The 24,995-nt window shown below is 37.6% G+C and overlaps 2 protein-coding genes across 4 annotated transcripts in view; both read right to left on the reverse strand.

Annotated features, from left to right (window-relative positions):
• The window catches only part of LOC134220658 (major royal jelly protein 1), a 248,982-nt gene that overhangs the window by 108,219 nt on the left and 115,768 nt on the right, over nt 1-24,995 (reverse strand). The gene's annotated exons all lie outside the window — the stretch shown is intronic.
• LOC134208055 (uncharacterized) lies at nt 19,903-22,147 on the reverse strand. Its single transcript, XM_062684152.1, has 2 exons — nt 20,294-22,147; nt 19,903-20,039 (listed from the first exon to the last, which is right to left on the reverse strand). Exon 1 carries the CDS (start codon nt 21,433-21,435, stop codon nt 20,464-20,466), a length of 972 nt encoding a protein of 323 aa, XP_062540136.1. The 5' UTR covers nt 21,436-22,147; the 3' UTR covers nt 19,903-20,039; nt 20,294-20,463.

The following is a 24,995-nucleotide window of genomic DNA, read 5'->3' on the forward strand; positions in this document are numbered from 1 at the left end:
TCGCTCGCAATGGATTGTATTCGACGGAGAATCTTGTTCCATTGTTTCCCCGAGTAGTACACTTGTCACATACTAGTCGACTCATATGCGACCAAATCCAGTCAAATTGAAGTTGCTGCGACAAAATCGATCCGAACTGTGTTACTAGAGTTCTATAGAAACTTTCAAATCCACCAAACAAAATACCTGTTTTGGCACTTATGCTCATCCGATTTGTTTGCAACAAGTTGCATTTGGCGAGAAGTTTTATTATATATATAAATATGAAAAATAAGACCTATCCACATATTGGTGTTATTTTAGATTTATCTTATACATTTCTCAAACCTTTTGAACGAACGAGAAACGCACCATCACCGCTAGGTGGATTAATCAGGGTTTTTTGAGTAAATCGTCTAGGAGATTTCTTTAGATCTTCGGACATTCATTTTGAAATTCCTTTGTAATTTGCTTTTAACATTTTTTTATTCCATTTATTTAGTTTACATCTAAACAGATAACATTGAATCAACAACAGTGTTGTGCTTAATCATTATCAGACGATCATGATCGCAATTTTCATGTGAAAACTTGTCACGTGAAAACAGTAGGCGAGTTGTCGCCGGCGACAACTTCTCAAATTTTGTACTCAAACGATAATAAACACAAAATTTTCATTCAATCATTAATCTTCACTAATAATAGCTAATTGTCAACAGTCCCGTTATATCTTCTATTTGGCGTTATAGTTTAATGCTAGTAAGGAAAAATAGTTAAAAAGGTAACGGTAAATGCTTCAAATCAAGATACGATTTTCAAACGATTCTTAATCGCTGGCGAGTTTTAATCACTTGATAATTTAAAAGTAAAATCGCGGGTGAGTTTTATCATTCTCGATTTTTCGAAAATTTGATTTTTCCCAACCCTGACAACAATTTGACGCCATAATACACGGTTCGAGGCCGCATCTTTCCATCCTCGAATGCGCCCCACGCTCGCCAAGTCGTTTTGCGCCTGGTCTGCCCACATCGCTCGCTGTGCTCCACGCCGTCTCGTACCTGCCGGATCGGAAGCGAACACCATCTTTTCAGGGTTGCTGTCCGGCATTCTTTCAACATGCCCTGCTCATCGTACCCTTCCGACTTTAGCTAGCTTTTGGATACTGGGTTCGCCGTAGAGCTGGGCGAGCTCGTGGTTCATTCTTCGCCGCCACACACCGTCTTCTTGCACACCGCCAAAGATGGTCCTAAACACCCGTCTTTCGAATACTCCGAGTGTTTGCAAGTACTCCTCGAGCATTGTCCATGTTTCGTGTCCGTAGAGGACTACCGGTCTTATTAGCGCCTTGTACATAACACGTAGCGAATCTTTTTCGACCGCAGTTTCTTCTGGAGCCCGTAGTAGGTCCGACTTCCACAAATGATGCGCCTTCGTATTTCACGACTAACATTGTTATCAGCCGTTAGCAATTGCTAAGGATTGCAATTGCTTAAGGATCTAAGGTAGACGAATTCCTCGACCACCTCGAAGGTATCTGTTGAAAATCGTACCCGTAATCGTACCGTAAATGTCTTATACAATACTTCAGAAATTCTTTTAGGAAATCTCATTTGCAAATTCTTTTGGGAATTACTTAGAGAATCCTTTCAAATTTCCGTTCGACAATCCTACGAAAATTAATTTAGAATTTTCTATTTCATTCTAGGAATTTTGAAAGGAATATTAAATTGTTTTACTAAATGAATTTCTGGAAAAATGTATAAAGGCCTTTCGGGAGGTTCTAGGGAAGAATTCCAGGATGAATACCAAAGTAACCAAAAGTTCCATTGAAAGCTGATTAACCCTTAAAAGGCCGAGGCGACAGTCATCTCCTTCAAAGTGCTCGTTCTCAGTAAAGCGTTGACCGAATTTCATAACCCCGGTATTTTCTGAAAGTGGATTGGTGGAGCTTTCTTTTGACCTTTTGACCGCCGCGTGTTCATGAGTTTTAAAAAAGTCTCTGTTTTTTTCCTTATTTTTTTGCTATCATGGTCAAATGTATGCAGTAATCAAGTGCAATAAAGTTCTGGTGTCATGAAATAAAGTAAATACATGAAATATATCAAGCAGAAGTTATTTTGAACCTTTCCAAGTTATCTGATTACTGTAATTACCGATTTTGAAAGCCATATCCCTGATCTAAGGTTATGGCCATATTTCTTGAAATTTGATCACGAAATAAAGCAAATTGTGCCAGACAAGAGAAAAAAAAATATCACAAACTGTAGACAGATACAATCATTTGTATGTGTTGAAGATACTTTTTTGGGACATTCCAAAATATTCGTAAGTTCAGGTCTTGAACTCTACCATAGAAGCGAAAGGAAATGTGCAAATAAAAATACTAGAGTGCATCCTACTCAGTTCAAAGAAATCAAATGAATCATGGGAAATTTTTCTTTGCGCCTCATAGTGACATTCTAACAACCGCGAAATGTTCTGAAGTTTGGCTCGTAAGACCTACGCAACAACGGCCTCCAAACTGTTTTCGGCAGCTATCAAAACCCTTCCCAGCATATACTTAAATGTCTGCCAAGCAACGTTATATCGATCATTCTGTATTTCAATACACTGAATGCCATCCAAAACGTTTTTGAGTTCATGTCGTCAGATCTACAATCAAGTAGAAGGGCAATGCTTGTTTCAAACCAAGCTCAGGTCATCATGCCCAGTCAAAAAGAATCAAATGACTTATTGGAAATTTTTTGCGTGCCCCGTAATGACATTCTGGAACGCGTGAAATGTTCTGAAGTTAAGGACGTAAGACCTACGTAACAACGGCTTCGAAGATGTTTTCGGCAGCTATCAAAACTAGGGTGGTCTAACCGGTAGTACCGAAACCGGTGATACCGGTATTAATGGCCAATTTTGAATAACGAAAATTATTAAAGATGGAAAATACCGTTATTTTCGGTATTTCATATTTTGCTGTCGGTATAAAAAATCTCGAATGGTTTTCACCTACATTCACATTTATCAGCTAACGGCTCACCGTATAGGCAACACTTACAACAATTGTATGCGCGCATGAATTAACCTTTGCACATGTAAGCATCTATAACGACGTTTACACTACAGTAAAAAACGGTTATCATCGTCATTATTCATACGTTTTGTTTAATTCTCTTAGCCATCTGTTTATTTGCCAATCACTTTTTTCTTCAATGAAAATTTTCGAGAATTTTCCTTCAATATATGAAATTGTGTAAAAGGCACGTGTCGTAATAATTCTCTTCAGAAGATCAGCGGTAAAAATTATTTGCTGCAAAAATATTTCCGTTTTGATTTCGGAAAAGAACATGTATTGGTGGCTGATACAAAGACACGTTGGAATATCATGTTATCCATGCTAAAACGGTTCAATGAGTCGAAGGGGTCCGTTCAAAAATCTCTCATCGATTTAAAATTTCAATTCAAATTCAACTTCAGTGATGAGGATTTTCTGGTGATAAGTGAAATAATACAAGCCGTCGAACATGTCCAAGCTGCTGCGGTGAGTTCTGAACTCTAAATGAAACCAACAAGATGCTCCATTTTATGTTGGAGCAATTGGGTCAGAACAAATATTAATTTCGTTTTTTGTCCCATTGATCTTTCAAAAATTCGGGGATGGAAAATAAAAAAAAAACAAATGAATAAATTGATAAAATCGAAAAACTCATATGTTTTCTTAAACAATTGTCTATAAAAGTCCGAAATTTTATTATTTTTTCGGTGAAAATATCAATTTCCCCTCAAATAATTAAATTTGACCACGAAATTTTGTGGGGGGCGGAGACAGAAGAAGATAATAAAATTTGTTCCGGCCTTATCAAATGAAGCCACAGAAATTGCCGCCAACTTAAACGGTTCTTTCAAAGAACAAATTCATGAGAGAAGGTCAGAATACGCCGATCTTTTTGCTTCTTTGAATTATCCTGGCGTGAAAAAATTGATCAAAAACGATTTTTACATTTTCTCTTTTACGAGATCTCGAAGCGTCTAATCATTCCAAAGATTGAAGTAGCTGCAGTAGAGCAAAATACTAGCGTTGCCAATGGCACCTACGTTGACAACTTCCGTTGAACCAGAGAGTGTATTTTTAGTATCTGACAACAAAATCCGAGGCGGATTGAGAGATGAATCACTCAGTATGTTATGTTAATTTAAGTTCCACTTTGGCCAGCTTTATATTTCTGAAATTTTCACAAATACCGGTATTTTACCGGTATTACCGGTATTGACTTCACCAAATACCGAATACCGGTATTTGTCAAAAATGGCCAATACCGACCACCCTACAAAACCCTTCCCAACATATCCTTAGATACCTGCCAAGAAACGTTATATCGATCTTTTTGCATTTCAATACACTGAAGGCCATCCAAAACGTTCTAGAGTTCATGAGTGAGTGAGAAATATCGAGAGTCTCTAGTTATAATTAGGAAATATTGGATATTCCTTCAGCTTACTTTCAAGCGTTCTTGATTCTATACTGCACTGTCCATATCAAGACCGTTTATTATGTGTTTGGATAAACATGATTAAACATAAGTACAAATTAGATGAACAAAACCGACGAGTCTGAACATCGTGCGTTTTCGGATTCGCTTCCGTAAAATATTGGAAACATCATGGCAAAATGGCGCTTCTACTTGACTGTCGATCTGACGACCTAAACTCAAGAACGTTGTGTATGGCCTTCAGTGTATTGAAACGCAGAAAGAACGGTATAACATTTCTTGACAGGTATCCAAATATCTGTTGGAAAGGGTTTTGACAGCTCCCGCAGCTCCCGAAATTTTTTTGGAGGCTGTTGTTGCGTAGGTCTTACAAGCTTCCCACAAGTAATCTGATTTCTTTGAACTGAGCAGGATGACTTGAACTTGATTTGAAACAAGCATTGCGCTTCTACTTGACTGTAGATCAGATGACCTGAACTCAAGATCGTTTCGGATGGCCTTCAGTGTATTGAAATGCAGAAAGATCGGTATAACGTTTCTGGGCAGGTATCCAAGGAACTGTTGAGAAGTGTTTGCTGTCGAAAACATTTTGGAAGCCGTTGTTGAGTAGGTCTTACGAGCTGAACTTGAGAACATTTCGCGGATTCTATAATGTCGCTATGGAGCACGCAGAAAAAAAAATCAGTAAGTCATTTGATTTCTTTGAACTGAGCAGGATGACCTGAGCTTGATGTGAAACAAGCATTGCGCTTCTATTTGTTCGTTGATTTGACAACCTGAACTCAATATAATGTTTTGAATGGCCTTCAGTGTATTGAAATGCAGAAAGATCGGTATAACGTTTCTTGGCAGGTATCCAAGGATCTGTTCGGAAAGGTTTTCAAAGCTGCCGAAAACAGTTTGGAGGCCGTTATCGCGTAGGTCTTTTGATTACTTGGGTATTCAATTGAAGTTCGATGGGAATTTTATAAATTATTCCTCGAGGAGCACCAGAAAGAATTTCGTAAGGATTTTCTGTAGAGTTGGGAGAAATTTCGGCAGGAGTTTCCAAATGTATTTCTGGAGGAACTTTAGTATGTATTTTTGAATAATGTTACAAAGAACTACCCGAATAGATTTTCGAAAATATTTTCTTATCGAATTTCTGAAAGAATTTGCTAAAGAACTATTAAAGGCATCCACGAGAAAAATCTAATGGAATTTTCAAAGAAATACTTACTGGAATTTTTATATAAACTGCTATATTACTATTTATAAATTTATCATGGGGTATAACCTCCCGAATCAGTTCTTTATCATGACAACTTGCGAAAAAAGTCTCTCGCGGTGTGCTACATATCGTATATGTATACAGAGATGATAAGTGAGAGACTTGTTCTTTCTCTTTAGGATTCAATCCTTGTTCATTACAAAATTCCCCAAAGAATTTCTTCAAAAATCCTTAGTAAATAAATCTAGAAACATTTTTCGAAATTCCTTTAGGAATTCTTTCGATAATTTCATTGAAAATTTGTCTAAGAACTCGTAAGATATTCCTTTAGAAAAACGCCGGAATTACTTTCAGGAATTTCCAAACAAAATCCTAAAGGAATTTCCGAAGGAACTGAAATTTCTTGAATTTCTCTGTAAATTCCTCTAGGAATTCTTTCGGTTTTTTTTCAGGGATTGTTTTGGCAAATTCTCAGGAAATTACTTTGGAGATAGGTACAGATTTTTTTTTTGGGTAGCATCAAAATATTCTTTCGAAAATTCAAAGAAGGAATTTTAGGAATTCCTTCCGATTTTCCCTAAAGAATTCCTTCAAAAATTCCTGTAGGAAAATCTTTTTTTTTTTAATCCTTAAAAAACACTTGCATCTAGAAAATTCCTTCGGAAATTCCTCAAGAGATCCCTTCAAAATTTTCTTAACAATTTTTTTTTCAAAGAATTCCTTTAGAAGCTCCTTTGGAAATGTGGTCGAAATTCCTACGGAAATTGTACGGAAATACCTTCGGAAATTGTATCAGGGAAACCTGAATTCCCTTAGAAGAATTCCTTCGGATTTTTTTGGTAGTTGCTTAGAAATTCCTGCGGAAATTGGTTTAGGTATTCCTTCGTACTTTTAAGAAATTGTTTAAGCAATTATTTTGGGAATTTCTTAAAGAAATTCTTCTAGTAATTTCTCAAGAGATCCCTCTAGGAAGATGGTAGAATTCTTGGAAATCCTTCAAATCTTCATCCAGGAATCCCTTCGGACATTCCTCCGTAAATTTAATTTGATACTCCTTGAGACCTTCGAATATTCCTTCAAGTTTTTTTTCGGAAATCACTTCCGAAATTCTTTCAGGAATCATTTAGAAATTACTTTTTAAAATTCTTTCCAAAATTTCATCTGGAAATTCCTTCTAAATTTCCGTTAAAAACTCTTCGGAAAATTCTTTTAGTATTTCCTATTTCATTTTTCAATAAATTTTCGGAAAAATTCTTCCAACCAAATTTCTTGAACAATTCCTATGGGAATTTTGGAAGAAATTTCGTATGGTTTTAATATGATGATTACCGCAGGATTTCTTGGAGGAAGTTACCAAGGAATTTCCGGATTAATTCCGGAGATAATTCCGAAGAATTTTTCCGAAGAAATGTCAAAAGGAATTTCTGGCGTAACTTAGTGGAAGAGCTCTCAAAAGAATTTCTGAAGGATTTCCTAAAACATATCCCGTAGAAATTCCTAAATCAATTTCTGAAAGAATTCCTAAAGGAATTTCCAAAGAATTTCCTAATGAAATTTCGGAAGGATTTCTTCTAAAGTAATTTTCGAAGGTATTCCTAAAACAATTTCAACAATTCCTGAAGGAATATCCGAATTTTAATTTTAATTTCAAGCTACAGGAATTTTGAATGGAACTTCTAAAGAAATTTTTGAATAAATTCCTAAAAGAACTTAAATAAATCAACGAAGAAATTTTTCGAAATTGTTTTATATTTCATTCTTTGAATTTCCAAAGGAATTTCTGGATTTATCTGCGAAGTAATTTTCGGGGGGGGTTCTGAGGAAACCATAAGACTTGTGGAAGGAATTTTTGCCGGAGAAATTTCCGAGAGAATAGAATTTGCGATAGTATTCGAAGGAATACCTTAAATAATTTTAGAATGAGTTTCTGTAGGAATTTCGGAAAGTACTCTTGATTTTTTTTGGAAAAATCTTGGGATCATTTTCTGAAGAATTATTTACGAAAAATTCTACAGAAGTTCATGAAAATATCCAAAGAATACAGGTCAGTAGTGTGGGATCCGCTCGGTGAATCCATTTTAATTTTAAAGGTGTCCAGCGTCCGGAAAAAACACGTCCGTTGTCCGCGAATTTAGTCTAAAGAATGAGCTAGCTGTGGATATGCAGCCTCTCCTTTCATATCATGATCATGAATACACCAATACTCGTGCTTCACGTATACACATTCAAATAGTGCTATACAATATTTTCTTAAAGTAACGTTTCCGGTAAAGTTACACCCAAGGTTACACCGCTAGAAATTCGGCCGGGAGGCCAGATAAACAGTTTTTTTTTATCTTTATTAAGGTGTTAAATTGACAGTTTGAATAATTCAATAGAGCAAACGCTAAAAACAATAATGCTCCAATATGATTATTTTATAATCGTTTGTAAATATACATTAACCCTATACTGCCTACTACATCTTTCTCCACCCGTACTCTTATAAGGCTAGTACCACAAACGTTGGCCATAGAGCGCTGCTGAAAGGTACTGTGCATATAGATAGGACACGCAGCATACTAGGCTACACTATGAACAGACTTTGACAATGGTACATTTATTTTGAAAAACGAATTTATTGCATTCAACCAGTATTGTCTTGAGATAATTTTCTTACCACCTTGTACCGCTGTAGCCTCGGCTGTAGCTGTACGTTATAAATATTACACTCAGAATAATCTGCACGTAATAGATATGTGTACAGTAATAGATTGTGATCAGTTAACCACGCATTTGTGATTCATTTGTTCGGCTAATAAAACTCGTTTTGCACTAATGAAAAATATGTGCAGCTGCACATGATATGTATTACACTAATTTGTTTTAAGTGCGTTCTGGGATAGTGGATGGTTATGTGCGCACACTTAAATCTGAAAATTAAATTTTATGGATTTTCGCCAATAAATATGTGCGGATTATCCTCAGTGTAGGATTTTGTTTTTCCGTTAATTTACCCATTTTTTGTATCTGCATTTTGGGTAGATAGATTTTGCCGTGTACAGTAATCATCATCGAATTTGATCACACCCCTGCTATCAGTAGTTTTGGTGACTGACGTCTCGCGAGCTCAGAACTGACGGGATGAATTGTCAAAATATGTCCTGATGATGATACCGCTGATTAATCCTTGAATCTAAAAACACCAGTGTTTTGAAGTAGGAAATCTGGCGTGAAATATTTTATTTTTGAAAATATGGATCTGTGCGTGCACCGAAATGCTGTGATGCCTCACAAATTCCTCTGTTACGTGACGAAAAGGGTAATACGGCTTTATGAAAGGCAGTTGTGGAAATAAAACTAGTGTTCTATATAGGTCGAGCACATAATTTTTTTTTAACAAGGCTCATTTATATTCTCGTAGCGTTTACAAGATTCAAAATTAATCAAGTTTTAATGTTGATTTCTTTATTTATTTTCAGTTCAATGCTATCATGGATGTACAACTAACACTTACAACTGCTAATCCTATGAAAATACCCCGTAGACATACAGTCACTCTCAAAATTGAGCGTACACCATAGATTAGATGAATATATTCGAAAATTCCAAAGGAAATTTAATTGTTGGCTCGGTGGTTTTTAATGCATTTCAATATTCATCCCTTCCTTCAATGTATGCGTACATAAAATGGTTGAAATTTTTTTTCTAAAGTTCATTTATTTGAAAATAATCTCAAAATACGCCTATCAGATGTGACAAAATTGAGCGTACAGCTAATGTTTTTCTATAAAATTTCTTATTATAAACACGATTAATGTATTTTAAAATTGTTTTTTCATGATTATATTTATAATAATAAACATCCGCTACTTAAACATTCAATGTTTTGAAATTAAACCATGTTTTAATCAAAATGGCGAACAAGTAAGATGTATAAACAATGTTATTTAACAATTCAATGCTGCTGGGCAAAATAGATGCTTTAAGATATGGATTTCACCGGCATCGTGTCTTTATATGATAGACAATCGAAATCGAGCGAGACATACGATAAATTTGGGAAAATTCAGTCGGTAAATGATGAAAACAGATGTAAACATACAAAGAAAACGACAAATGTTGGGAACGGCATATTTCAAATTAAGTATAACTTTATTTAAAAGTCGATGTATAGGTAGCTTATAAGCTCAGGACACTTATTAATAATAATATTACTAAAAGAGCAGCACGCGGATACATTATAAGATGTCATATCATATTTGAAGACTCAGTCACCGTAGGAACAAATTTGGTTGAATCATTTAAATTCACCAAGATATCATTTAATAAGCTGCCAAACTCTTAAATAGTAGTTTGTGCAACTAGTTGCAAAAAGACGATTTTTTCAGCACGAGTTGTACGTTTATCCAACGAGGCTTGCCGAGTTGGATAAATACTACGAGTGCTGAAAAAATCGAGTTTTGCAACGAGTTGCACACGCTATTTTTTGCAATGACGAAAAATGGGCTTTAATATGATAAATCTTTACCAAAATTGTACAATCGAATTTACTCCACATGATCATTCATGCCAATAAATTATGTTGCGGCAGAGAACAATAAGATTCCATATTATCGTGCCAAATTACATAGCTTGAAAAGCTATGAAGCGATGGATGCAATTGCCTTTGGAAAATTGTGATGTTATGTCCAACAAACCATTTCATTTATTACGAGACGCTTAGAGTACACTATTTAAACACTCACCCAAACTAATTCAGCTAAATGTAGTCATGTAACTACTGTCCCAATGTAGGTTTTTCATTATAGCACCCAAATGAGTGCTTTAATGAATATTATGCAACCCATTTGAGTTGCATAATGATCATTAAAGCACCCATTCTGTTGGTATGGAAAAGTAGGCCGTTTTATCGCTCAAATGACAACTGTAAACCAGGTTTTATGATCAGGAATTGCAAAAAAAGTTTATTTTTACTCGCCACATGGAAATCATCCAATTGCATCCCTTATGGTAACAGATCGTGGAGTTTAATCCAAATTTAATTATGAAATTACGATTTGAGGCTATATTTACAATATTTAATCAGAAGTGCTCTACGGGGTTGAAAAGCTGTTTTTATGTTCGGTACCTCAACATGCACCTTGTACTTTTAGAATTTGACTGTGAATGATTGGATTCAATAATATTACTCTTAATGAAATACCTGAGACTATAATCGAGCTTTAAAACAAATTTAAGTTAAAGAAATTCTAAATTTGAATTATGTCATTCCTAACATTTGTCGTTTTCTCTGTATGTTTACATCTGTTTTCATCATTTACCGACTGAATTTTGACAAATTTATCGTATGTCTCACTCGATTTCGATTATCTATCATATATAGGATACTATGCCGGTGAAACATACAAATTAAAGCATTTATTTTGCCCACAGGCATTGAATTGTTAAAAAGCAATGTTCTTACTTCTCACTTGTTCGCCATTTTGACCAAAACATGGTTTAATTTCAAAACATTGAATGTTTAAGTAGCGGATGTTTATTATTATAAATATAATCATGGAAAAACAATATTAAAATACATTAATCGTGTTTATAATAAGAAATTTTATAGAAAAACATTAGCTGTACGCTCAATTTTGTCACATCTAATAGGCGTATTTTGAGATTATTTTCAAATAAATGAACTTTAGAGAAACCATTTCAACAATTTTATGTACGCATACATTGAAGGAAGGGATGAATATTGAAATGAATTAAAAACAACCGAGCTAACTATTGAATTTCCTTTGAAATTTTCGAATGTAGTCAACTAATCCATACTGTACGCTCAATTTTGAGAGTGACTGTACTTATCATCGAAACGAGCTGGCTTTTTGATTATTCGTCTCTCTCTCAGCAGTGAACCCGAATCAATTTGCTGTGATGGTTGCGCTATCGGCTCAGAAGAGTCCCAGCTAGGAAGCTCAAGTTCATCTGCTTTATCAGGTGATAGATCAATCGATTCATTTCCTGTTCTACCTTGCGAATTTTGTTCTTCAATAGCAGCCAGTGGTGCAATCTTAACATCATTAACGTTTCGCGAATATTGGATTCCTCGTTTGCTGATAACTACAATCTTCGCGCCACTTCTCGCTACGACCCGAAATCGTTCTGATGAAAAAGTGGGGTCTGATTTCCCTTTTTTGTATTGAGCAAGCAACACAATATCCCCTGTGGTAATATCGGAGGTCCTGGCATGGTTCATTTTGTCTGAATACTGTTTGCTCGCCAGTTTTGTCTCAGCATCCCGCTCTCGTATATCTGTACGGTCCACTACTTTGTTTACTGTTTCACTCCACAAGCTGGGGAATGTGCCGCGGTACTTCCATCCTACCATGAGCTCAAATGGAGTAACCCCCAATCTGGCGTGAGGAACTAGGTTATTGTGAAAGTGAACATACTTCTGTAATGCTGTCCTCCAGTTACTCCCTTCGATTTTAGATGCTGTTAGGGCTTTTATTACACCTTGATTCTGGCGTTCGACAAGGCCGTTGGTCTGTGGGCATAAAGGAATAGATTTCCGTACTTTTACGCCCTTATTTTCCCAAAATGCAATGAAACTTTGACTTTGGAAGGGGGGCCCATTGTCGCTTTGTATGACGAGTGGGCAGCCCCAGACTTGGAAAATATTACAGAGCGCGGCGTTTGTGCTTTCAGCATTCATGCACTTCATTTCAGCAACCGAAATGTGCCGAGAATAAGTGTCCACCACTATCAAAAATTCCCCGGAACCAAAGTTGGGCATGGATAGAAAGTCTATCTGCAATACTTCCCATGCGCGTTGTGGAAGGACTCGACTAGACAGTGGTACCGGTGGATTCTTTTTTGATAGCATAACGCAGGTTTCACAGTTTTTCACATACTTTTCGACCTCAGTCGACATGCCTGGCCACCAAAAGTAGTCGCGCATAATCCGCTTCATGGCCACTACTCCTGAGTGACCACTGTGGGCAGCTTCCATTGCTCTAGAACGAAGTGTTTGTGGTAGAACTGTTCTGTCGTCCTTGAAGATAACACTTCCGAGATGATGCAAGCTGCGTTTTTGAGCCTCGTACTTGCGCAGATTGGCCGGCCATACGCTAAACTTGAGAGCTTCGAGTACAGCCTGCAGTTCATTATCATTCTCGGAACCGATTTCAATTTCGTCCCATGACAGTTCCATGCCACCGACGTCCAGGGAATACAGGAAATGGTTGTCGTTTTCCTCTTCAAACGGATCAGCTTTTTGTGTTTCCTTAATCAACCTGGAAAGTGCATCGGCTACGTTCAGGTCTCCTCGGACTCTTTCGATGCTGAAATCAAATTGTTGAAGACGTAAAGCCCAAGACTCTGCTCGCGTAGTAGCTCTTTTCCCCAGTCGATGTGTGCCGTTAAAAATATATTCGTTGGCCTCCGCGTCGGTCCGAATAATGAAGGTTTTACTCAAAAGATATGGGGAAAAACGCTCCACTCCCCATACGACGGCAAGCGCCTCTCTTTGGGTTTGTGGATAACGTTTCTCTGTGGTTGTTAGTGCCTTTGAGGCACAAGCGATTATTCTCGGAGTATCTTCAGAGTTGGTTTGTACCAGAACTGCTCCTAGCCCTACTGGTGAAGCGTCCACGAAAAGTTCAATCTTGTCATTGGCATTGTAATAACCCAAGCGTTTGATTGACTTCAAAGCTTGATTTTTCAGGAAATCGAATTCTTTTTCATGGTCTTCCGTCCAGTCGAAATAACTAGCATTAGCTAGTGCTCGTAGATGATGAGTTCTGTCCGCCCTGTTTAGGATAAATTTATCCATGTAGGTGATCAGGCCAAGAAAACTTTTGACCTCGGCACAGTTTTCGGGGGTCCTGAAGTTCTTTATTGCGCTGACCTTTTCGTTCTGAACTTCCCATCCTTCTGCCGTAAGAACGAATCCGATGAAGTCCACGGATTGACTGCTGAATACACATTTTGAAGCATTCAGCTTCACGTTGTGGTCTTCCAAGCGTGCTAGAACCACTGCTAGATTTGCATCATGTTCCTCCTTAGTTTTACCGTGAACCAGAACATCGTCCAGATAGTTCCTGACACCTTTGCAGCCACCTAGAACTTTTCTTTGCAGAATTTCCTGGAAAATGTCAGGTGCGTTACACAGGCCAAACGGTAGCCGAACGCACCTGAACATCCCATATTCCGTAAAAAAGTTTGTCAAGTGTCTCGATTCCGTATCAAGTGATGATGATGATGATGGTCCCGCCACATACCCCTACAAAGGTTTGAGCTAGACGATTTATCTTTAAGATAATTAATAATGATCAATTTTAATCAGATTTGGCAAACAATAAACGATCCGATTATTTCCACAGATATAAATAACATTAACATATAACATCGCTATACAGCAAAAAACATAAGTTAGTAAAAAGAAACAGTTGAATTCCACAACAGAGTTTTGCAAGCATCATCAGTGGTACAACGAGTCCGATTAAGATACAAAACTTGTGATACCTCTCGCATGATGCCAAAAGTTTCGTCAAGAAGCGCGTACTCAAACTATTCTCGCTAGTACCAATCAATTTAATTTACTCGAAAAAATTCAAAACTTGTGTTACCTCTCCGTAGATACCAAAAGTCTCGATAAAATCGCGTTCTATCTGAGAGCTCACTACTTTTCATAGTATCCTTCAAACAGTTCCAAATGTTTCAAGTATTGATTATAAAATCGTAAAAAGTTATTCATACCTGTATTTCGCGCGCGATTCTCAAACATTTGTAGACTACACAAAAGAATGTAAAAATACAACTCAATAAATAAAATACCATCATCATCATCGAGGCGAACAAAAATAGTCTATAAGCGCCCTAATGAAATAACAAATCATTTACATTTTTCAAGAAAAGATATCCGCTATCACAAACTTCGTCAAGATACACAATTAGTCAATACCAAAAACTTACATATATGGCTGTTTAAAATACAGTTTTAACGTGTGAAATACAAAGTCTCTTGAACTGTGATAGTGTCCTTGCACGCTTGATGTGTATAGGCATCGAATTGAATACGTTTATTCCTTTATAAAACAATGAATTTTGTGAAGCTCCATACAAAAAATAAGGTGTTCTTATTTCATCCGCGTTTCTAGTATTATATCTATGAATGTCACTTCCTCTTTCAATTCGATTACACAAATATCGGGGTAGCAATCCATTTATTATTTTGAAAATGAACACCATAGTCAAATAAACAATTCTCTGCTTCACTGATAACCATTGTAAAGCGTCCAACAAAAAGGAGGAGGAAGTGAATCTATTACATCTCAAAATCAAACGCATAACTTTATTTTGCAAACGCTGTAACCTCGATATTTGTGTTTCATTGGCCAGAAATAAAATGGAGGCGCAAAAGTCCAGGTGAGGAGAGATGATTGATTTGTACAACTGTATTTTACTCGCAACAGTTAATTCGTTGTTGAATCGGCATAAAATTCCATACTTCTTGGCTATTTTCTTGATGACATTGTAGATATGAGAATCAAATTTCAATTTATCATCAATAATCACGCCAAGATATTTAATTTTTCCGAACGCGATCAAGTGTTTCATCATCAATTCTAACAGAAACATTATCAATGAATCGATTTCGCGAAATTACCATGTATTTAGTTTTACTTATATTCAACTTCAACTGTTTGTACTTCAACCATCTACTTAGAGAATGCAAATCTGTATTCAAGCGTGAAACAATATCATCGATATTTCTAGCTGCAATGAATAATACTGTGTCATCCGCGAAAAGATTAATGTTGCAAAAACGTAAGACCCGTCCCATGTCATTAATATACATAATAAATAAAACGGGCCCTAATACACTTCCCTGTGGAACACCAAGATTACTTTCCATGGGATTTGAAACACAATCATTAAAAACAGTCCTTTGGATTCTGTCAGATAAATAGCTTCTGAACCATTCATACGCAGAACCCGAAATTCCAAAGCGCTTGATTTTTTCCAACAATAAGGGCCTAGAGATTGTTTCAAAGGCGCGTTTAAGATCCAAAAATACAGCAATGATAGTATCTTTACACTCCATGTACACTTTCCATTTGGCTAACATCAAGTTCAATGCGGTTTCACAAGAATGTCCTTCTCGATATCCCGATTGCTCTTGTATTAACAAGTTATTATTATTCAAATATGTTACTAACTGGCCTTTCACAACAAGTTCTAATATTTTATCTAATGTGTGCAACATGTTGATGGGACGAAACTCTTCGGCTTTAATCGTTCCAGCAACTTTTTGAATAGGAATTATAAGAGATTCCTTCCAAACCTGCGGCACGTGCCCGGTTCTCAAAGATTCATTAATAAGGTCCAGCAGTTTGTGTCCAATGACATGAAAACAATCTTGTATAACTCTAGCGTTAACGTTATCAACTCCAGCCGTTTTGCCCAAAGAAAAGCATATATTTTTAAGTTCATCAAAAGTAATTGGGTGAAAACAATCAAATCTACATGTACTATTAACCGGCTGTTTTATTTCATCAGGCTCATCAACCAAATCGATAGACCGATTAATCGATGAAACACTATCGATGAAATAATCGTTAAAATTGCAAGCAATTACTTGTTCAGAATTTTCTAATGTGCCATTAAAAGTTATGGACCGCGGATTGGAACTATTAGGTTTCAACAAAGATTTCAAAATTTTCCATAACTCCCTGCTGTTATTCTGATGCTGATCAATTTTCCTCTGAATATAATCACAACGCGTTTTTTCAACGATTGTGAATACGTGTTCCGCGCATTCTTGTACCTGTTCCAATTGTTACAACTATGTCTTCTTAAAAATCTATTGTACAATTTATCTCTTTTACGTTTTAGACGCAGAAGATCTAAATTGTACCAGCTGTTCGAGTTATTTAATGTTACAAATTTATGTTCAATTAACTTATTGGTACTTGTTTTCAGAACGTTCGTTAGAACAGCTGATTTCTGATCTAAGTTTCCGGAAATATCCTGAAAATCCACGTTTCTCGCAACAAGATCCGAAACAGCTTGTTTCGAATATTTCCTCCAACACTTCAATTTAACAAAATCATTTTCGGTTATATCATTATTTTCTATATTTATCACTAATGTTTCATGATCGGTTACTTTTAAACAAATATCTGTAACTGAGTTTACAGAATCAAAGTTAGAATAAACATGATCAATTATAGTTCTACTGTGTCGGGAAATACGCGTGTAATCAACAACTTTTTGTTTCAAATTGTAAAACTCAGTCAGACGCTTTAAATGATTCGAATTTTCGTCACACCAATTAATATTAAAATCACCAGCAAGTACATTTAGTTTACTAAAATCGATAAAAATTTCTAGCCAGTTCTCTAAAATTTCAATAAAACGCTGGTCACTCGAACTGGGAGAATGATATAAAACACCATAATTACCCTTCTTCATGCCATGTGCAACTGTAATGCCTAAGAACCAATTTCCTTCACAGGCTTCATTTAGTTGAAGCTTGAATTGAACCGATTCTTTGGCATAAATAGCAACTCCGCCAGTATGTCTTGAATGTGATAAGCAAGCAGCGACTTTGTAACCCGGTATACTGTACTGATCACATGATTCATACTCTACAATATGCGTTTCTGCTAAAAATACCAAAAATGGACGTTTTTCTTCTACAATCGTACGTAGAGCTACGTAGTTTGTAGACAAACCAGCAATATTAAAATACAAAACATCTAATTTGTTCACATTACTATTGGAACTTGGTTGCTATTCATTGAAACGCAAGCCGCTTTTCTTTTGATCAAACAATTTCTTGTAGATCTTACACTCAGTACTAAATGCTGGATGATTGACGTCCAACTTCATGTTACGTTCTCGATTCATTTTTAAACAATTTACGCATTTCAATACAGTTGACATGCACTCAGAAGTTTTGTGACTATCGCTGCACTTAGAGCACGCAATGTGGTTTTTACATTCTGTACTCATGTGCCCAAATTCTCCACATTGGAAGCATCTCAAAACATTAATCGCGGGTACAACAAGGCACCGATCGAACCTTACATTAACCTTTTTCGCGGTCAACAAACAGCTATATGTATCTTTATCTACTTCAATTACGGCACTAAATTGCTTGTACTTGAAGCGTGGATTTTCATAGATATTTACTACTTTTACATCATTTATTGCGATGTCCTCATTCTGACTTTTTAGAAAGTCGATGAAGTCATCGGAGGAATATTTATCGCTCATACCCAACACTTTCAATCTTGGCACCGATGTTGGAACAACAGCAGTGTAGTTTTCACCCAAATCGTTTTGCATGCCATTTTTCACCACATCTACATTGAAACCAGTTGCACACTCTACAATAATGGAGCCATTTTTCCCGTTCCGAAAGTTACTTATCTTGTGTACTTTTGGATCTAACGTAGTATTCAAAGTAGTATATTTTCGAGTGTCGTCACTACTCTGGTCGGACTGTTTCGGTTTAACCACAATGACAGGCCGAGTCTTACGTTCCTTCGCTTGTACAACTTTAGTTGCTTTAGGAGCACTTTTCTTATTTTTCCTTCTAACTACCGTAACAAAAGGAACATCGTCTTCGAAAACATCGTCATTATTATTAATTACATCATCATCAGCATTAACAAAATCGTCATTACTATTACTAATTTTCCGTTTTTTGCGCGAACTGCAAGTTGATTCAGAATGACTCAACCTAGACGAGTCCTTCGTGTTCTTCATTGCAGCTATTTTAACTTTATCCGAATTAAATTGAAAAAATGAACTAGTCATAGTTTCCATTTTTTTATTAATCATTATCTCAAGTCCGTTAATCGATTCCTTAACATTTCGGACAATTTCATCCATACCGGTCATCAACGCGTTGCCTATCTGAGCAGACATTTGATCCCGAATGTCAACAATAGAGTCCGAAAGAGAAGAAATCTTCTTCATATCTTCCTCTATTTTGCCGGCATCCAGTGTCACTTTATTCTGCTCGCCACAACTTTGGCTAGACAGGCATTCATCACACTTGAAGAACACATTAACATTCTCCGTGATCAATCTTGCTGCTGCTTTATTTTCCAACGAGCTACAGTGCGCATGGCAATATCGCTCACATTGGAAGCAGAGCAAAGGGAATGCATTGATCGCTATCCCCACTTTACACTTGTAGCACTCCATTGCCTATGCCTTTACACAGCAGTGGACGCGCTGCATGCAAAGGCACACAGAGAGACAATCAAAAACAATAAAAATTCAACCACAGCCGGCTGACGAAATCGCCGTTATGGCTTCGTTCGCTACAGCTGTGGCACGTAAAAAAGCACAAAATTAAACAGATACAAGGTTTGGAGATGATTTATCTCCTACTTATCCTGTTACAAAACACTTATGGGCACACGTTAAAACAATTTTTTTCGCGGCACTTCACCAATTTCACACGTAATTAATTAAACTAAACACAGCACGGCAAAAACAAACTACTTTGCACGCCATCACCACCGTGTATGGACTACGTGGAAGAACGCATTCGACAAATCTATGGTTGAAAACCATTTAGCTCCGTCTAAGTCGGCCACGATCGATTCTAGCGTTGGCATCGAAAACGGCGTTCTGTGTATATAACGGTTTGGGCCTCTCAGGTCGATGACGAGTCTTATATCTTCTTTTCCTTTCGGAACTACTACTAGCGAGGAGCAGAAGGAGACATCCATGCTGTCAGTAACACGTTCAATTATATCAGCAGCAACTAGTTCATGGAGGCGCTGTTCCACGATAGGTCTTACTGCTTGGGGTATGTTAAAAAAGACATTCCGACAAGGTGGCTCGGTTTTGTTATAATGTATCTTGACCGGGGCAACGTTAAATTTCGGGAAAGGTTCGCTGGCTGTAATTGTCGCAACTTCCGTAGAAACGAGACTCAATCCAATAGCCGGCCCTAACACTAGTGGGACTTTGAGTCCTAATAGCAAAACACTATATCTAATAGCTGTAGATCTCCCTAGCAGTGCCTTAGCCTCGTTCACTACGTAAAACTTTTCAATCAAACGAGGCCTCTCTTCGGATACGAAAAGATACGCCTCAAATGTGGCCGATACGCGAATGTTTCCTGTTCCATAAGCTTTCAACGGTCGATCAGACTCGTTACACAAGTTGAATACCTCACCTTTGTAGCGCTCGTCATTCATGAGGGCCTCGAAACACTTCTCCGTGAATGTGTTCACCTGCGCCCCAGAGTCGATCAAAAAATCACAAGGCATTCCTGCGACTCTTGCAGAAATGATACCTTCTTCTCCGTGAACACTCAGCTGGTACAGTGTCATGATGTCGGTACTATCAACCGTCCGATACGTCGTCTGGCGATAAAATTATTTAGAAATTAGTTACAAATTAGACGAATTATTATCAAATAACATCATGACACGCTTCTAAGAGTTGAATAATTAGTTTAAAATAAAATAGCGACAGAATATATATTTTTTAGCTTCGTTTAACAAATTTATTTATTCACTTTCTTCAAATTTAGGTGAGTCAATATCAAAGATCCAAATTTATAATTTTATGAAAAGTGTCATAACATAGTAATTCAATTATCGACTTTCTCACTTACTTCTGCACGATCCGCATCGCACTCCACCTTTTCTACGGCGTTGATTGTCGCTGGCCGTATTTCGGGAGATCTCATCTCGTGATCGGTCTGCTTGAATCCTCGAGGACGAACAAAGCTTTTACATGCTCTACGGATGTGCCCCATCCTGCCACAGTCCAAGCACATCTTATCTACTGCACTGCATTCCGATGCTTGATGGAAGATACTAGTGCATCTCCAGCACCTCTCAGGGGTGTTTCCAAAGCCGCCGATTGGGCCTCGCCGGTTGGGCCTCGCCGGTTGGGCATCCTGCCAGCTGATGAGTGGTCACTTCGAATCGGATTGAAACGGTTTTCCGTTCTGCGTGAGTTGATGTGCTGGAATCTTCCTTGTCTATTATTTGCACGTGAATATGGTAGTCGGTCTCTCAGAGGGTAATCTGCAGTTACAGCTGCGACCAAAGCAGTTTCTGGTTTGTTGTTTTGTTTAAAGAATTCCTCGTTGATACGAATCGCTTCCAATTCCCGCACTTTATCTACCAACTGGGCAAACGTTCCCTTGCGACTCAGCATCTTCAAAGCCGCTACGCGGACATCGCGACAAGTAGCATGCTCTGCGATGGCTCCAACTATTTCCTCAAACTCCTTCTCCTCTCCGAATTCGCATAAGCGGGCAGTATCTCCAACTCGAGAAATGAATGCCAAACTGGACTCGTCTGGTTTCTGCTTCATGAGCGATAATTTTCGACGCTGCAACATGACGTCAGACCCGGATCCATAATACATTTTCAATCTATGGATCGCATTTTCGTATGGTTTAACTGTAGGGTCCGGGGAGTCGATGTTTGATTTTGTGTTGCGGAAAATTTGGAGTAAACGAGGTCCTGCTTTAATTTTGAAGATAGTAAACTTGGTGGCTTCATCTTCCACTCCAGCCAAGCGCATTGTGTCCTCAAGCAGTTCTCTCCAAGACTCGTATGCGTACCTGTAGATCTCCTCATCCCCCTCCATGGGCTTGCACTCCGGAACGTGTAACGACGAAACCGACAATTGGTTGACTGACGTCATAAACTTCGATTCCTCAAATGAAGTACGAGTTACTGGACGTCGAGTGCTAGAGGGACCTAGTGCGCGCTCGAATGACATGGTACCATCCTCACTCATCTCTGATTGTGACTGTGGTTGATCAAAACGGTTTTGGAGTGCTTCCCTTTCTTCGTGAACTTTGAGGCGCTGCTGAAGCTCTGCAATTAGCACCTTGCCTGCTTCCAGTTCTTTGTTCAAGACATCGATAACCTTGCTTTGCCTTTTGTTGTACTTGCGTGGTTTAGCTGGAGCGTAAGGGATCTGCCTAGCTTTCGGTTTCTTGTATACTTTTTTTCTGTAAATAGAGTAAGCGGACCACTCTTTATTCTATTTATTTTTTTTTGTTTTACTATTTAATTCTAGTTATTTTCAAAACGATACTAACTCAAATGGTTTCTTCTTTTTTTTTTTGTGTGTGTGTGCTTTTTGCTATTCTGTCATTTTCTACACTACTTTAGGATCTATTTTTTTTGTGCCGTCTTCCGTTCCCCTTTTTTTTCCAAATCGTTTGCCAGGATTTTCTTCGTTTTTTTTGTTTGCGACGTAAGCTTTACTGGGGCTTTTGCTTTGTTCTTGGCACTGTTTGTTTTGTGCATCTGTTTTTTTTTTGTGCTTTTCATGGACCATTGTTCTTTTTTTTCCTGTTTCGCGGGCTTTTGCTGAATTCTTAGCGCTATTTGTTTAGTGCAACCGTTTTTTTGCTGTTTTCTTGGGCAATAGCTTATTTCATAGCACTGTTTGTTTTGTGCATTCTCTTTTTTTTTTTTTTTTTTTACATTGCTCTGGTGGTCTAGATTTGCCTTGTTTCCAGCACTGTTTGTTTTGTGCTTCTTATTTTTTTTTTTTTTTTTAAGTTTCGTGTTTCGTGTTTTGTTTTATCTCTTAGTTTTCAACGTTCCAATAGTTTTTTTTTTCTTTTTTTTTTTTTCGGCTAAACTTTTTCTTGTTCTGAGTACTGCCCTTCCATTATCGTTTTGCACATTTCGTCACCCATAACATACATTTATTTCGTTGCTTCCCCCAATAAACCTGATTTCCTTGCCAGTCTGTCTCACACTTAACCTCATTGTCCCTCCACATGCTTACACTTCAAGTACATGCCTGAAAACCACATTTGTTTTCTACAAGGCCTCCCCAAAATTTTCCAAGAAAAACAGTTCTGTCCCTCCCCAGAAAACTCACCTTTGGGATACATTTGCTGCGCCATTGTGGGATCCGCTCGGTGAATCCATTTTAATTTTAAAGGTGTCCAGCGTCCGGAAAAAACACGTCCGTTGTCCGCGAATTTAGTCTAAAGAATGAGCTAGCTGTGGATATGCAGCCTCTCCTTTCATATCATGAATACACCAATACTCGTGCTTCACGTATACACATTCAAATAGTGCTATCCAATATTTTCTTAAAGTAACGTTTCCGGTAAAGTTACACCCAAGGTTACACCGCTAGAAATTCGGCCGGGAGGCCAGATAAACAGTTTTTTTATCTTTATTAAGGTGTTAAATTGACAGTTTGAATAATTCAATAGAGCAAACGCTAAAAACAATAATGCTCCAATATGATTATTTTATAATCGTTTGTAAATATACATTAACCCCATACTGCCTACTACAAGTAGTAAACCCTGGTCTGCAATTGGTTGCTAGAAAATCACAATTACAGTCTATACTTTATCTCACAGGAATTGCAAGTTTTTGGAAAAATGTTCCAAATAAAATCCTAGTGACCTTTTCAATTTTAGACAATAAAATGCAATTACAATTTCGTTACTTTTAAACTGCTTGTAATTTTTTTTAAATTACCTTATCGCTTGACTGATTAACACCTCCAATTGTCTTTGCTTTTTGTTTTCTTCTCGCGCCTTTCCAGCTTCGAAAAGACTACGCCACATTACCGATCATGGCAGCTGATGACGCATAAGGAACAATACTATTCAAATTGCTAAAAAGGACATTTATTCATGGGATAAGGTGCACTGCACATGTATATACTAATAATGTCTTTGCGTGAAAAACTCTGTAAAGTTATTATACAGAGATGGACCAGCCGCAGGCTGAAAATATCGCTAATAAAGGGAAAAATTTATTTTTAAAAATCCCAAAAGCCTTATTTACAATTTTAAAATGGCCTTCGTCTTGTTTCTATTTCCTGTGGGACTCTAATAAACGGATTGGATACATTCTGTGAGTTGCATTCGACTGGGAATCTCGTCGTCAGGTGAAGCAACAAATAGAAAATTTACATTTACTTTCATCGTTCTGAATTAGTACCTCCGAACGAATGAGCAGCAGCAAACTCAAGACTAATTGTAGCATCCACCCACCGTGTTCAAGGCTTGAATCACTTTTCACAACATGTTTGGCTTGCGCCTTCTTCGTTTTCGCGGGGCAAATTCCCCAACAGATATCTGTAGTGGAAACGCAAGGTTGTTTACTCATCGTCAGCTTCACGTTATCTACGGAATGTCGAAAAAAATATTTCTGATCGCCTCGGTGGCGACGCCGACGCCTACTCTCACTGACGAGATAGAATTGTGAAAACAAGCACTTTGGTCGGAACGTTTTTGCTTGTAAACAGAGAGATTCTGAATACTGAGAGCGCGATCGTTCTCTTCCTTTCTTCTTGATCGCCGCAGTAAAGTCCATCAAAGACAGCAGTCTCAGAATCACCCGCGCGATTCCATAAAAGGTTACGGAAAAAGGGAAAATCTTTCCTTCGTTTGTATGGATGCTGCGTTTGTTCTGTGAAAAAGACTCGTTAAGCAGGTGTTGGTTTACTGGGTCAAGCCAGATTGCTTGATCGCCCACCGAAAGCTGGAGAATTTGTTGGTAAGATTAACGATTCTCAATCTATTTTAAGTGATCTCTGGCTGGCGCTAATGTGAACCGACATAGATTTCGTAATATTGTACCAGTTTGTTGTATATTTTAAATTTTCAAGTAAATTCCAAATCCACATGGTTTTACTTTGAAGGGAACGTGATCGAACCAAATTTTCCAAAATAAAAAGAACATGCTCAAACCGTTTTTGACTTCCCTGAGCGTTTCTGAAATATTAATCAAACCTGTCAGCGTCTCAATTAGTGACGTCCGCCGGTTGTGCGGCAAAAAAATCTCAAAGTTTGAAAGACAGCGAATTTATCGCGCGAAAATTGGAACGATTCCAGGTCGCGAATCGAATCGCGAAACTCTGTGTGTACGTACAACTTGATTTATTTGCAAACACGAAAAATAGTGCGCTCTGGATAGAAACGGCTATTTTTAAGCCATCAGGAAACCGCACTCGGTTCGTGTAGGTTTTCGAAACTCGTTGATGGGCAAAGGGGCCATCCAGAAACCACGTGGTCATATTTTTGAAGATTTTCAACCCCCCCCCTCCCCCCATGTGGCTTATCGTGGTCATTTGGCAGACCCCCCTCCCCCCCTATGACCACGTGGTTTTTTTCAAGTACAAAAATTTAAAAAAAACCTTATGTAACTAAAACATATGGTTAATCCGATCAATTTTGAAGATGGACAATTTCAATTGATTCAAAATCAAACTAAACCCAGCATGGAAATTATAAATTTTCAGGAATTCGAAAATTTTGATGATGTTATCATGTTGTAATGTGTATCAGGTATTAGGATATCTAGAACTCG

Source organism: Armigeres subalbatus, chromosome 1 (genome assembly GCF_024139115.2).
Source record: "Armigeres subalbatus isolate Guangzhou_Male chromosome 1, GZ_Asu_2, whole genome shotgun sequence".
Lineage (NCBI taxonomy): Eukaryota > Metazoa > Arthropoda > Insecta > Diptera > Culicidae > Armigeres > Armigeres subalbatus.

What these genes read in the sequence shown, in the direction of transcription:
- LOC134208055 (XM_062684152.1), bottom strand. Translation starts at nt 21,435, where the DNA reads ATGAGTGAGGATGGTACCATGTCATTCGAGCGCGCACTAGGTCCCTCT.